This window comes from Balaenoptera ricei, chromosome 6 (assembly GCF_028023285.1).
Source record: "Balaenoptera ricei isolate mBalRic1 chromosome 6, mBalRic1.hap2, whole genome shotgun sequence".
Taxonomy (NCBI): domain Eukaryota; kingdom Metazoa; phylum Chordata; class Mammalia; order Artiodactyla; family Balaenopteridae; genus Balaenoptera; species Balaenoptera ricei.
Genome location: NC_082644.1, coordinates 19757592 through 19771619, shown reverse-complemented (window position 1 = coordinate 19771619; position 14028 = coordinate 19757592). Strand labels below are relative to the sequence as shown.

The following is a 14028-nucleotide window of genomic DNA, read 5'->3' as shown; positions in this document are numbered from 1 at the left end:
AATAATGTGGAACGGAAGAGATCGTGGGGCAAGCGAAATGAACCACCACCAACCACACCAAAGGCTGGTCTTCATCCAAAGAAAGTGATGGTGTATATATGGTGGGATTGGAAGGGAGTTCTCTATCATGAGCTCCTTCTGGAAAACCAAACGATTAATTCCAACAAGTACTGCTCCCAGTTAGACCAACTGAAAGCAGCACTTGAAAAACATACAGAATTAGTCAAAAGAAAATGCATCATCTTCCATCAGGATAACGCAAGACTGCATGTTTCTTTGATAACCAGACAAAAACTGTTACAGCTTGGCTGGGCTGGGAAGTTCTGATTCATCCATCGTATTCACCAGATATTGCACCTTCGGATTTCCATTTATTTCAGTCTTTACAAAAATCTCTTGACTGAAAAAATTTCCATTTCCTGGAAGACTGTAAAAGGCACCCGGGACAGTTCTTTGCTCAAAAAGATAAAAAGCTTTGGGAAGATGGAATTATGAAGTTGCCTGAAAAATGGCAGAAGGTAGCGGAACAAAAGGGTGAATACGTTGTTCAATAAAGTTCTTGGTGAAAATGAAAAATGTGTCTTTTATTTTTACTTAAAAGTCAAAGAAACTTTTTGGCCAACCCAATACACAATATGAGAACAGCCTTTTGAAAAAGGAAACTAACGTCAGGCTAGCATCGCCAGGTATTAAAGCTTACTATAAAACTACAAGAATGTAAACGAGGGGATGAAGAACGACAGAATGGAAGGTCCAGAAACGAGCCAAATGCGTGGCACTTGAGCAGGTCGGCAAAAGCACTCTGAAGCACCGGAGAAGGTGCAGCAGGGACAGCGAGCGGGTCAGCCTCTGCAAAGATCCATCTTAGACTAAAACGCATTCAACCTAAACAAAAATGAAAACATGGAAGAACCAGGAAAAAAAACAGAATTAAGAAAAAAAAATCTTTAATAACCCTGGAGTAGGAAGGTCGATGAATGACATAAAACCTAGATGCAATAAAAACAAGAATAAAAAATACCAATATGTACACACCTGAAGTCTCTGCACGGCCAAAAAAGGTTTAAAGAGAAACAGGCACGTGACAAAACAAAAATATTTACAACTCTTACCCAAAGGAGCTCTTATTTATTAAAAAAAGGTACACATAAATATAAAAAAGACTGACATCCTAAAAGACAAATGGGCAAAGAATAAACAATTTACAGAAAATGCCAAGCCCTTAAACAAGCGGAAAGGTGCTCAACCTCCCTTCACAAGAAAATGCTAACAGAATCTTCCCAAGAGGGTGGGGAGGCCGGGAGGAAGCAGCACGCCCGGCTGTGGGGGCTGCAGTGTCCCTGGGGGGCAGCGTGGCATGTGCGTTAACCTGGTAAGTGCACAGGCCGTTTCGCTCTAGGAATGTACCTACAGAGATGTTCAGTAAGAAATGACAGTGTGTGGACTTTCCTGGCGGTTCAGTGGTTAAGACCACGCTTCCACTGCAGGGGGTGTGGGCTCGATCCCTGGTCAGGGAACTAAGATCCTGCATGCCGCGCAGCGTGGCCGAAAAGAAAGAAAAAAGAAAAAAACTACACTGTGAAAGGTACATCCTTGTTTACGGCTACAGAAATCTGAATGCAACTGAAGTGTCCATCAGCCCAGGACTGCGCAGCCAGAAGAATGGGAGGGTCCCGAGCCAGACTGATACTAAAAAGAGCAAGGGGTCTTCCCTGGTGGCGCAGTGGTTGAGAATCCGCCTGCCAATGCAGCGGACACGGGCTCGAGCCCTGGTCTGGGAAGATCCCACATGCCGCGGAGCAAGTGGGCCCGTGAGCCACAATTACTGAGCCTGCGCATCTGGAGCCTGTGCTCCGCAACAAGAAAGGCCGCGATAGTGAGAGGCCCGCGCACCGCGATGAAGAGTGGCCCCCGCTTGCCACAACTAGAGAAAGCCCTCGCACAGAAACGAAGACCCAACACAGCCATAAATAAATAAATAAATAAATAAAATTAAAAAGAGCAAGGCACAAATGGGATCCAGGACACCAGATCACACACACACGGACTATCAAGGACACATCAAAATATGGCAATGCTGGTTGCCTCTGGATGGTGGGAAGTATCTGGGGGACTTACTCCCAAAGGAAAGTAACAAGCACTGAATCCTGCCCTCTTGCATGGAGAGCTCTTTGAACCTAGCATCTGGAAGGTTACAGCATGGCATTGCCCCGGTTCCTCTGCAAACTGACCAATTCCTGAGCGAACACACAATGTCTGCATGAGAAGGAAGAATTTCCCAAGATCTCCTATCACCTGGTATCTAATTACATATGATTACCTAATCTTCTTTCAAAAGAAGAACTTCTCAAATGCACATCCTACTGCTCTGAGGGAACTGGGAACTCATTCTGCAGCTGGTTTGACTGGGCATTAATGGTTAAGCCCCACATCCCTTAAATCTGCCCACCCCCCTGCCCCAGATCTCCCTGAAGAGTATCAAAGAGGATGAGGATGAAATCTCTCAGGATATAAACTTTAAAGAAAAAACAGTTCTGGGCAGGCGGTGAAAAGCGGGAGACGGGACCAGAGGTGAGGCGATGGCTGTGTTCCTTACAGTGAGATATTTTCAGCTTACCATGGGAGGCTGACCGCGTCTCTTCAACATCAGCCCCATGGCCTCTCACTCAAGGGTCTGTCTCTGCCTTGTGTCCACCCCAACCCAGGAGCTGGTCACAAAGGCTGTTACAGCAGTGTGCAGAAAAGAGCTATAATGCGCCCGGCCCAACAGCTGCCATCCATAAAAAGGCCAGCTTACTTGGTTGACCCTTCACTGGTCCCTGAATTTGGGCTTTGGGAGGACCCGTCACCCCACCTGGGAAGAGTGGCTACTGTACCCAAAATGCATGTGAGGATTACACTGAACACCAGATTTCCTTCTGTGAGTCTGGAATGTGGGGACATGCCAGGCAGAGGGTGCCCATGTGACCAGCCCCAAGGAGCCTCCCTCGTAGATGACATCACACTTCACACATGTTGTCACATCTCGTTTTGAGGGAATTCAGCGCATCCTCTCTGACTCCCCCGGGAGAGGACACTGGAAGCATGCACTGCTTTCCCCGACACAGCAGCCAAGTCGAGATGGTTTTGCTCAGCCGACGTTACTAGTGAGAGCTGAAAACATCTCCAAGTGCCGACTTCTCAAAGTTCCACAGGAAGACAACTTAAAACAAGCAAATGCTCAATCAGGTAAACAATTTCCATATAAAGTTTAAGTACAGAATTATCAGGCAAATGCCACTCGGAGCAAATACAGTATTTTAACATAATCCCAGGCTGTAATACTAAATTTTACCTGTAAAATAACCGCAATCTATTGGCTATCTTTTCCAAGGAATAAACATTCCTAAAACACATAATCGAGTTCTTTATGCTTCAAAGCAAAAAAAAAAAAAACAATGTAGGGACGGATGATTCAACAACGTATTTTAAATGTATAACAAATCCTTGAGATGCCCATCAGTACATTCTTAGCTCCATTCTCTGGCACAGTCAGAGGAGTGGGGGCTTAAAGAAAGAGCAAGGTGGACTGCCAACTGAATACACACATTCCCGTTTCTTGGTTTGTCTTTTTTTTTTTTTTTAATTTTTTATTTTAGTTTTTAAATTTATTTATTTTTGGCTGCTTTGGGTCTTCGTTGCTGCACGTGGGTTTTCTCTAGTTGCGGCGAGCGGGGGGCTGCTCTTCGTTGAGGTGCGCAGGCTTCTCACTGCAGTAGCTTCTCTTGTTGCAGAGCATGGGCTCTAGGTGCGCGGGCTTCAGTAGTTGTGGCACACGGGCTCAGTAGTTGTGGCACACGGGTTCTAGAGCGCAGGCTCAGTAGTTGTGGCACATGGGCTTAGTTGCTCTGTGGCATGTGGGATCTTCCCAGACCAGGGCTCGAACCCATGTCCCCTGCATTGGCAGGCGGATTCTTAACCACTGTGCCACCAGGGAAGTCCCTGGTTTGTCTTTTAAAGGTGAAAATCCACAGGAGAATGCAAGATAAGAGCAAAAAAGTTTTGGAAGCTGAAACACAAACAGCTGACTCAGCTGACCTAAGCCAACAATGGGAAAACACCTAGACCCAGCCATTTATACCCTAGAATTCAATCCCCAGAGCTTGGCAGCTAACTGGCAGCACTGGGCACTTCAGAGACAGGGTGAAGTTCAGATGAGGTGACAGCAAGTTGGTGTCCAGACCCACTTCACCCAGCCGACATGCCAGTGCCGGGCCTCTGGTGAGGCAGGGCGGCAGGTCTGTGGGACACTGGGACCCACACTTCTAACCGTGGGCGTAAGGACAAGGTCACAGACTCCCAGGGGGTAAGAGTTCTTCCCCAGGGAATACGGAGTCAGAGCGACAGAGCAGCAGCCCAGCTGTCATCCTACAGCAGAGGTTCTAAGCTTGGTATCCACAGCAGCAACTAAGAACTTACTAGAAATGCAAATTTTGGGGCCTGCTGGACCTGCTCAGGAAGAAACTGGAATCTGTGTCTTCACCAGCCTCCTGGGTGACTCTGATGCTCACTACAGTTTGAGAACCACTGCCCTCAAATGCAGCTCAAAGCCTTTAAATGCCAGCCCCGCCCCCAGATTTCTAGTCAGCTTTAAAAGCTGTTAAAGACAAACAGGGGACTTCCCTGGCGGTCCAGTGGTTAAGACTCCGTGCTCCCAATGCAGGGGGCACAGGTTCGATTCCTGGTCGGGGAACTAAGATTCCACATGCCACACGGTGTGGCCAAAAAAATTTAAAAATTAAAAAAAAAAAACAAAAAAAAAACAGATAGCAGACACCGGTATCTGTAGAAACCTCCACCATGAGATCAAAACAGCAAACCACCTGGGAAGGGAGGCTATGCAGGGAGAAGGAACCTTCACATCACTATTATTCTCAAGGAGGAAACACATCCACAGAGCAACGGCAGCTGCAACACACAAAGAAACTTCAGAGAACAATAAAAATAGCTCCCAGAAATTAAAAATAATAGCAGAAATAAAAAACTCTATAGAAAGGTTGAGACATAGCTGAAGAATCCTTACAGAAAACAGAACCAAACGAAAGAGGTGAAAGGAAGAAGAGGAAAAGTCACAGGAGGACAGCAGTGCAGGAGGCCCACCATCTGAGCAACATGGTTCCAGGAAGAGCCTAGAGAGGACCGACTGTAGGGAGATCCAGAGCACAAACCCCACAGCACGTCCCAGAACTGAGAGCACTGCCTGCAAACCGCCCCACCTCCCGGAACCCTGGGCACAAGGAATTTCCCACAAGCTTCCAGAGAGAAGGGAGAACAAAGGGGAAAAGGTCAGAAATCAGAAAGACTGGATTTCAAGCACCATCTTCTAAATGTGCTGCCATGTACCCTTTCTCTCATAAGCCACTCGGGGATGTGCACAGCCCGAGACAAAGGAGTGCACGGGAGCCACTAAACACCACACCCCAACAGGAGAAGGGGGAGGCCGCCCCCAGGACGACAGCTGCACAGGAAGCACAGAGCCCGGAACGATTCCAGAAGAGAAGCTGCAGAATGCCCGATGCACCCACTGCCTTAAGAGGTTCAGGCGGCTGGCTGAGAGCTTGAGGAGGGATTCATGTCAAGCCCAGCGCCTGCCATGGGACTGTGGTGGGGACACTGCCAGCACACAACCAAACAGGCAGGTCCCCTGAGACCCCTTTCTGATGGCTGGGACTGCACCTGCCCTGAACTAGGACGGGGACGAGCCCACTGGGCTGGCAATGAGCAGATCCAGATCCAGCTGCTGCCCTAGTGCCCCTGGGTGCTGCAGGCAAGTCAGGAAACCTCAAGTCTTCAGACTGGAACAGCAACCGGAAAAGCTCAGGGCTAGGATCTGGACTGGATCCCTGAAAGTCCAGTTCCAGCCGAGTGGAAGTTTACACTGAAGGAGAGAGGATCAGGACCAGAGAAGGACTCCAAACACTTACACGAAGATGGAGGACCAGTGTCTAAGTGACGGCATTCTGCTCTTAACTAACAACCCCTCTACTGCACAGCCTGAGGAGGACACAAAATGGACCACCCAAGGGCCAATGGGAGGTGTCACAGACGTCCATCTGTCAGTCACCTCGCCCAGCATATCACATCCCGAAAAACAGAACCTTCCAGCATCAGTAAGATGGCCAAGTGCTTGGACAAACCCATTTTTAATCACTGGACAGATGAGTTAGTCACAGACTGAGCAAGCACATTTAAAACGGACAAAAGCCCAATGCAGGGACCGCCTAGCTGCCAGTCACAAAGCCTCTGTGGTGTGAGTGACCAGTGACCACAAGAGGCCTGCGCGGGCCAGCTGAGCCACACTGTGAAGACCACAGCCTGCCTCACAGAGGAATGCGCTGGCTGATCCGATAAACTCTGGAAACAAATTACTCTATTAAGAGAAAATGAAACAAACTGAGCTGCCGAGGCCTCAGTGCCCCTTAGCCGCTGACAGGTGTGTGGTGGCCAGAGGGCGTGTACTGCAGCGGGCCACACGCCAGGAACGACACAGCGCCCTTACCTTTTGACTGTATCTTCTCACAGTTGGGGGAGATGATGATGCATTTCAACTTTCTGAGCTTCAGATGTTTGAGAACTTCCCTCAGCCCCAACACAAGTCGGCGTTTGGTCTTAGCCTTGACTGGATCTTTCTGGTACATACGATCTTGGAAACGAACCAGCTCTTTCAGCAGGTCCGTAACACAAGCGTCAACTTCTTTACTGAGCATCTGGCTGCAGTAGCTGAAAGAAACATTAGACACGGTCACGTTCCCACTGGCTGTGACACTCCAGTGCGCGGCTCCTGGCACACCTCAGATGAGGCGGACAGCGTGCCCCTTTCAAGAAATCACGCTTTGAGAGCAATACTAGTCAAAAAGGTGGAACTCCTGATAGGATTTTACGGAAGGTATGGATGGAGGCATCCTCTCCAGCCCCAACTACAAGGGACAAAGACCTCGGGGCCCCATGTCCCCAGGGCGGCCACTCCTGGGCACCTCTCCTCATGAAAAAAAATGTTTGGAGAGTCTACCCTGAAGAAAAGTGGGAGGGAAGGAGGCAGAGCACCCTAAGAAATTACGTACAGAAATTACACAACGAGAGGGAACCCAGATGCAACGGGCTGTCACCTCACTACCCGTTCCCCCAACCACAACTTGGATTCAAGGGCACCTCTGGCATCACGGCACTAGGACCTCTCGGGAGCAGATTAGGTAGCCCTGGCATGTGTTACAACCAGGTCCTAGCCACCTTCCACCGAGAGGATGCAAACATCCAAGAACTCAACGCCCAGTGTCAGAGTGAGCACAGTGCCCCAGGCCCCACAGCTGCCCGGCTCACTCACTCCCGGAACCGCCGGCTGTGGATCTTGGGGCAGGCCTCCACCTCCTTCTGGGGCTCAGCTCCCAGCCGGTCTTCTGACTTGCTCTCTGCCACAGAAGCACAGGACACCGACTCTTCCGTTCCCCCTGGAGTTTCAGAGAAAGAAGTCACAGCATGGCCCCTCCGGGGCTCACACACAGCCTGCGGGGACCGACAGCACGGCCCCTCCGGGGCTCACACACAGCCTGCGGGGACCGACAGCACGGCCCCTCCGGGGCTCACACACAGCCTGCGGGGACCGACAGCACGGCGCCTCCGGGGCTCACACACAGCCTGCGGGGACCGACAGCACGGCGCCTCCGGGGCTCACACACAGCCTGCGGGGACCGACAGCACGGCCCCTCCGGGGCTCCACACACAGCCTGCGGGGACCGACAGCACGGCCCCTCCGGGGCTCACACACAGCCTGCGGGGACTGAGGCAGGGAACACTCAGCAGGGGCAGTGTCGCCAGAGCAGCCCGAGCCGGCGGCACACACCCGCCACATCCAGACACGGCCACCGAGTGTCACAGCAGGCAGACGAGTGACGGGAATGGCTTGGGAAATCAGAAGAACCGGGCGACTCTCTGCACTGCCTAGAGGTGCCTCCCCGCCCCTTATTTAGTTATTTACTTATTTTTATTGCGGCAAATATTTCCAAAATTTACCATTTTAACTGTTTTTGTTTTTTTTGGCCGCACCACGCAGCATGTGGGATATTAATTCCCCAACCAGGGATGGAACCCAAGCCCCTGGCAGTGACAGCGTGGAGTCCTAACCAGTGGACCACCAGGGAATTCCCTAACCATTTTTAAATGTGTGGTTCAGTGGCCAAATTTATTTTTTAATTTTGAAATTTAACCTGAAGTCCTTATCAGTAAGTTTTAAAAGCAGGTTTATTAGTTCTCAATTTTTTTGCACTTAAATGCTTGAAACCATTCCTTTATCAAATAACCCTTAAAAGAGAAGCTGAACATCTAAACTGGGAGAGCCACAATAGGTGTGTTTAAACCCATCAGAAGGATTCAATAACAGCTTACAACACTCAAATTGTTACTTCTAGACACTTCCAAAGTGCAAGTGCAATAACATCACCAAGGGAAGGAGTTCACCCACCAGGGAAGACAATGTCCCATGGCTGGCCTCTCCACCACCGAAAGGCGTAGCTTGTAAAACCCCTGGCAGCCTGTATGGCAGGAGCCTCTAGGCTGGGTGGCAGTGGACCCAACCCCAAGATCCACCCCGGGGAAATGCCAGCAGGAGGGGTGCTCACGTTCCCTATACACATCCCACACTGCCACAGCACCTCTGCTTCTAATGGCCCCAAAGTGGAAACGCCCACAACGCTCACGTGCCACCTGGCACGTCTGTACTCCTGGATGCTATGCAGCAATGACAATCGGGAACTACCTCTACAGGCCACAGACATACTGCTGGGCAGAGGGGCACACACTCCAAGATTCCACTGGAACAAAGCCTGAAAGCTCACGGGTAGGGCTGCAGACAGGGCTGAGGCCTTGACCGGGAATCATGGGGACTGTGGGGCTGATACACCTCTGAACTTGGTAAAAAGCCCTCAAGCTATATGCTTATGATTTGTGTACTGTTCTGAATGTATAATTCACTAAAATGCTTACTTCACCCATTTTTTGTATGACACCATGTCTCACACACTTGTGGGCAAGCAGCTCTGCAGTTAATGGTGTTAATTCTCATGGCACTTCAAATTGCGAGGACCATCCAATGCCACACAGATCAAACTCAGGGGCCTCACCCCTCTGTCCCTCTCACCCCTGAGAAGCAGAGACACCAGAAGCTCCACCTGCCCCTAGGGACGTCCTCTTACTGTCAAGTTAGGAGACTGAAAACTTCTGCATTCCTGAGGCCCAACGCCCACGTGCTTTTACCACACAGGGACAAGGGCTGGGCAAAGCCCAGACAGTCGGCTGTGCATACGGCCGCCTCCGCTGAAGGATTCTTTAAGCAGCAAGCCAACAGAACTCGGTACCTGAGGGGTCAGGCTGCCCGAGGGCCTGGTCGTCACCACCGCTCTCTCCATCTTGCACATCGTCACTGGCAAAAGCTGGGCTCACAGCATTTTCTTGGAGACGCTGCTGCTTTCTCTCCTGCCGCTCTTTCAAAATAATCTTTAAAATTAAATAAACGATCAAAACACCTAAATACTTGTACTTAAAAATAAGCTCTTCTGCAAAATAAGCCACCCAAGTTCAGCCGGTTGGCACCGTGCCTGTTTGTGCCCTTACTCCCCAACCCCCCCATGGGTGGGCCCAACCCTCTCAACCACAGCCCAGGAGCAGCATGGTCCCCCTGGGTGCACAGAGCAGGGCATGCGAGAACTGGGCTCTGATGCAACTGTGCAGCTCAACTCTTACCTGGCCCCAGGCAAGACACGCCTTCCTCAATCTGACACCCACTACACTCCACAGGCTGCTTTGAGAGTTAAATCAAAGAACGTGTGCCAGGAAGTGTCCAATATTTACCAAATCTGAGCATCAGACAGATTGCCTTGGGTAGAATGAGGGTAAACAATGTGAATGAGAACATAGTCCCCCCATTTCTGGTTTTCTGTCCATGTCACTCCAAAGTATTAAAATAAATAAATAAGGCCTCCCCCTCCAGCAGCTAAGGCACCCTGCTTCGCTCGCTCTAGCACCCCACATGGGAAGAGCAAGGGATCATCTTTCAGAGAATCGTGTACCCATCTTGACAAGAGCAGGTTCAAATGAGAGTGAAGGTTAAAATCTAAAAATGTAAGAGTCGAAAGGAGTAACACAGATACAGGAGAGTCTGTAGGTTTTCTCGCGCCCAATTTCAAACAAAACACCACACACCTTCTTCAACGAGGTTGGCTTCTTGGCCTTGGGGACCTCCCTCTGCTTCCCCTTCTTCATCAGGGGGGCGCTGGAGTCTAAGGGGTTGTGCGGGGTCTTCACCTGGCCAAAGCTGTGGCCCTTCTTCCCTGACATGGAGTCTTTGGAGAGGACGGGCACTGCTCCGACTACAACACAGGAGGGACACATGGCTCAGGCTGCCGCCCGCCACCTGCCCGGCTCCAGAGGGCAGGCTCGCTGCAGATCTGTCTCAGGGGCTCCATATGCTGCCCGCCCATCCCCACAACCTTGCTCATCCTCATCAAAGTGTCCCTTAGAGAACCAGCTTCCTATCCCTGTAATCAAATCTCCTATGTTGTAATCAAATCTGTAATCAAATCTCCTATGTTGCTCAGTAAAGTCTGATGATGTGTGGGTCTCATTTTTTGATTAAGAATTTTTCCGGGTAGCTTGTACTTAAGATGCCTTTTACTCCACCATTTGCAGTTGACACTGCCTTTGCAGAAGTTGGCCACTGGCTTTCCTATGCATACCTTCTACCTCACTACCTTATAAGGTCCTCATAAGATCCTAGTAATATTTCAAGTTGATTCTCTTGAGTTTTCTAGACATAAACATATTTTCCTAAATTCCTTGCACAGTGTAAATACATGACCACAATCACTACTCAGTACACTTCCACTGCATACTATGGTTCTGTTCTACTTCCCACCTTGTTCCTGTTCCCAAGGAAACAGTTAACTTGTTCATACTTTCCCCCTACTTTTTAATCAGGAAAATTTCTAAACACATACCAAAGAAAAAGAGAATGTATAACAACAAACCCACGTACTCACTGTCCAGCTTCAACAACCATCAGTATTTTTCCAAATATATTTTACCCACCCTCCTTAATTTTGGAATATGTTTTTAAAGTGCTGTGTAGACACAGGGGTGACTCCTGGAAAGGCAAGCCAAAAACAAAATAAAAACAAAACAAAAAAAATAACTAAGCAGAGACATCAACAACCACACACGGCAGGGAAGACAGCCACCAAATTCAGACCAGGGCAGTTCCTTAAACAAAACAAAAAAACCCCATCACAATCACTACTCTCAGAAGGAAAAAATCAAATCCAGAGTTGCTACAATATATTAACTAAAACATTCAGTATTCAACAAAAAATTTTTCAAACTTTCAAAGAAACAAGAAAGTGTGACCCATACTACAGAAAAAAGGAAGTTAACAGAAACTGCCTTTGAGTGCTCCCAGCTGTGGGACACAGCTGACCAAGACTTCAAGGCAACTATGAGAACAGATGAAAACACAGGATTTCAATAAATACAAATAACAAAGGAGAAAGGCTCAGCAGCAGATTTGAGATGGTAGAAAAATCAGTGAACATGAAGATAAATCAATAGAAACTATTCAATTTAAAGAAAAATTTTAAAATTTTAAAAGATTGAAAAAAATGAAGACAGCCTCAAGAGACCTGTGGAGCAAAAACAAGCATACCACTATACATATAATGGGAGTGCCAGGAGAGGAAAGAGAAAAGACAAAAAATATTCTGAAGAAATAATGGCCCTAAATTTCCCAAATTTGATGAAAACTTTAATCTACAAAGCCAAAATAGGATAAATATTACCAAAGGTAGGATAAATATAGAGATTCCCACCTAGACATATCATAGTCAAACTGTTGCAGGTGGAAACAAAGAAAAACTATGGAAAGTAGCAAGGGAAAAACAACTCATCACAGAAAGTGGAACAACAAGACAAGTAATATCTGACGTCTCACTGACAACAATGGAGGCAAGAAGGCAATGGAATGACATTCAAAGTATTGGGAGAAAAAAAACGTCAACCAAAAATTCTATACCCGGCAAAACTATCCTTCAAAAGATGAATGTAAAATATAGATGTTCCTAGATAAACAATGACTGACAGAATTCGTTTCTTAATTTACTTATTTATAAGCAACCACTTACTTTTTTATTTTTAAGAAAATAATATTTTTAAAGTAAAGGAAAAAATCAACAAAGGAATCAAAATGGTACTCTATATTTAACACAAAATAAAGCAGTTAAGGATGAACAGAAGAATAAATAAGACATGCAAGAATCAGAAAAAAATAGCAACAGCAGTAAATCCAACCACAGTAACAATTACATTAAACATGAATGAGTAAAACACCCCACTCAACAGGCAGAGATTGTTAGCCGGGATAAAAAAGAAAGCTCTGACTATATGCTCTCTACAAGAAACATATCTTAAAGACACTGTCTGCTAGGTGGCCAGGGCTACTCTTCCCTATGCTGCTGGTAAAAACATTCACCTCCTCTTTAATCTGACCAGCCAGTTGGGAAGGCCTGACTTCGGCTCCAGAATAGACATAAGCCTCCAAAGCCCTTTGACTTAAGTTGTGTTCTGGCAAGAAAGCCCCACATAGGGGTACTTGGTACTGGCTCATCTAAAATAAAGAGAAACCCTGAATTCCTCTTAGCTAATTTTTACTTTTTCTGGAAAGAATGGTTCCATTGCTGTTGTCAAAAAGGAAGGTGATGGACATGTCAGTATTTGGGCATTCCTGGGATCTCTGGCCAAAATGTCATTTCAATACTACCAAAATCCCAACCTTACAATCTGACAACCTCAAATACTTAAAAATATCAGCTGATTGAGGGCCCCCACTCCTTGCAAAACTGTTTATGTACTTCATACACAACTGCATCTAAAAGGTCCAACTTGAACCTAGTTGCAGAACAGCCATCTCATATAGCCTCAGAGGTAGTTCCCTCACTTTTCCTGCTTTTACCTTTGACTGGAGATCTAGAACGCTCAGTCAGTAGTTTACACACTTCCCTGCAGGCTCCCCAAGAAGCTACATTCTTCAGAATCAGAGGTTGGCCAAGCACCTTGCAGATTTCTCTGGAAAGGCCAACACTGCAGGCCTTTACCAAACAGAAGACGAGCTGAGAAAAGCAACTCTGAGGAATATCTAAGAAGGCAGTGGTCCCAAGTTTTGATATATGTAAGAGTTACTCACACATGTGTTGTATAAAACTGTGGATCCTGAAATGAATAAAATTACCAAAATCATTGAGACAAAGAAATTTAAATACAGACTGGATACAAGATGCTAGCAAGAAATAATCATTAATATTATTAGACAGGAGGATGGCAGAGTGGTTCAATTAAAAATAAAATCACCATCAATTAGAGATACTGATGTATTTATAGGCTAAATGACCTGATGTCTACAAGTACTTCAGGAAAAAAAAGTAGAGTTCCAGATGCAACAAGACTGGCAAAATGTTAACTGATGGAGCTGGGTAATGGGCACATGGTGGCAGTATTCATCATATTCTCTCTACTTTTGATTATGTTTTAAATTTTCCACCACAAAAAAGTGAAAAAGACAAAACAAAACCAAAAATCCCACTGTGTGCTTGTTAAAAACACCTACTGCCCTTCCCATACCAAGTGGTTCTAGTGTACCACTTCTGAGATGTTCCTGGAACCTGCACTTTCAGCTCGCTCCCAGGCAGTACCATTGCTGGCAGTCCTGGGGATACTGTGTGAAAAAGAAACACTGGGTTCAGGGACACACTGTCAACTGGTGCCTCAGCTACACTGTACTTGGGCTAAATTAACTGCATTCAGACATTTTAAATTTGTACTCTGGGCTTTTAATAAAGGTCACTATGAAACTCACTAAAATTTACTTCTGCTGTAGCCATGAGAAGGCTATTTAGGAAGCTGCTGACTATATCATTCAGCAGCCCATATAAAATCATCTGCCGGAGAAAGAGTGTT

The 14028-nt window shown here is 47.1% G+C and overlaps 1 protein-coding gene across 9 annotated transcripts in view; it reads right to left on the bottom strand.

Moving 5' to 3' along the window:
- The window catches only part of SECISBP2 (SECIS binding protein 2), a 40465-nt gene that overhangs the window by 3967 nt on the left and 22470 nt on the right, over nucleotides 1-14028 (bottom strand). For all 9 annotated transcript variants that reach the window (XM_059926994.1, XM_059926987.1, XM_059926988.1 and 6 more), the window contains 4 exons: nucleotides 10231-10397; nucleotides 9387-9525; nucleotides 7361-7484; nucleotides 6539-6759 (listed from right to left, as the gene is read on the bottom strand). In XM_059926994.1, the coding sequence (XP_059782977.1) occupies nucleotides 6539-6759; nucleotides 7361-7484; nucleotides 9387-9525; nucleotides 10231-10397 (651 nt within the window). The remainder of the gene's footprint in view (nucleotides 1-6538; nucleotides 6760-7360; nucleotides 7485-9386; nucleotides 9526-10230; nucleotides 10398-14028) is intronic.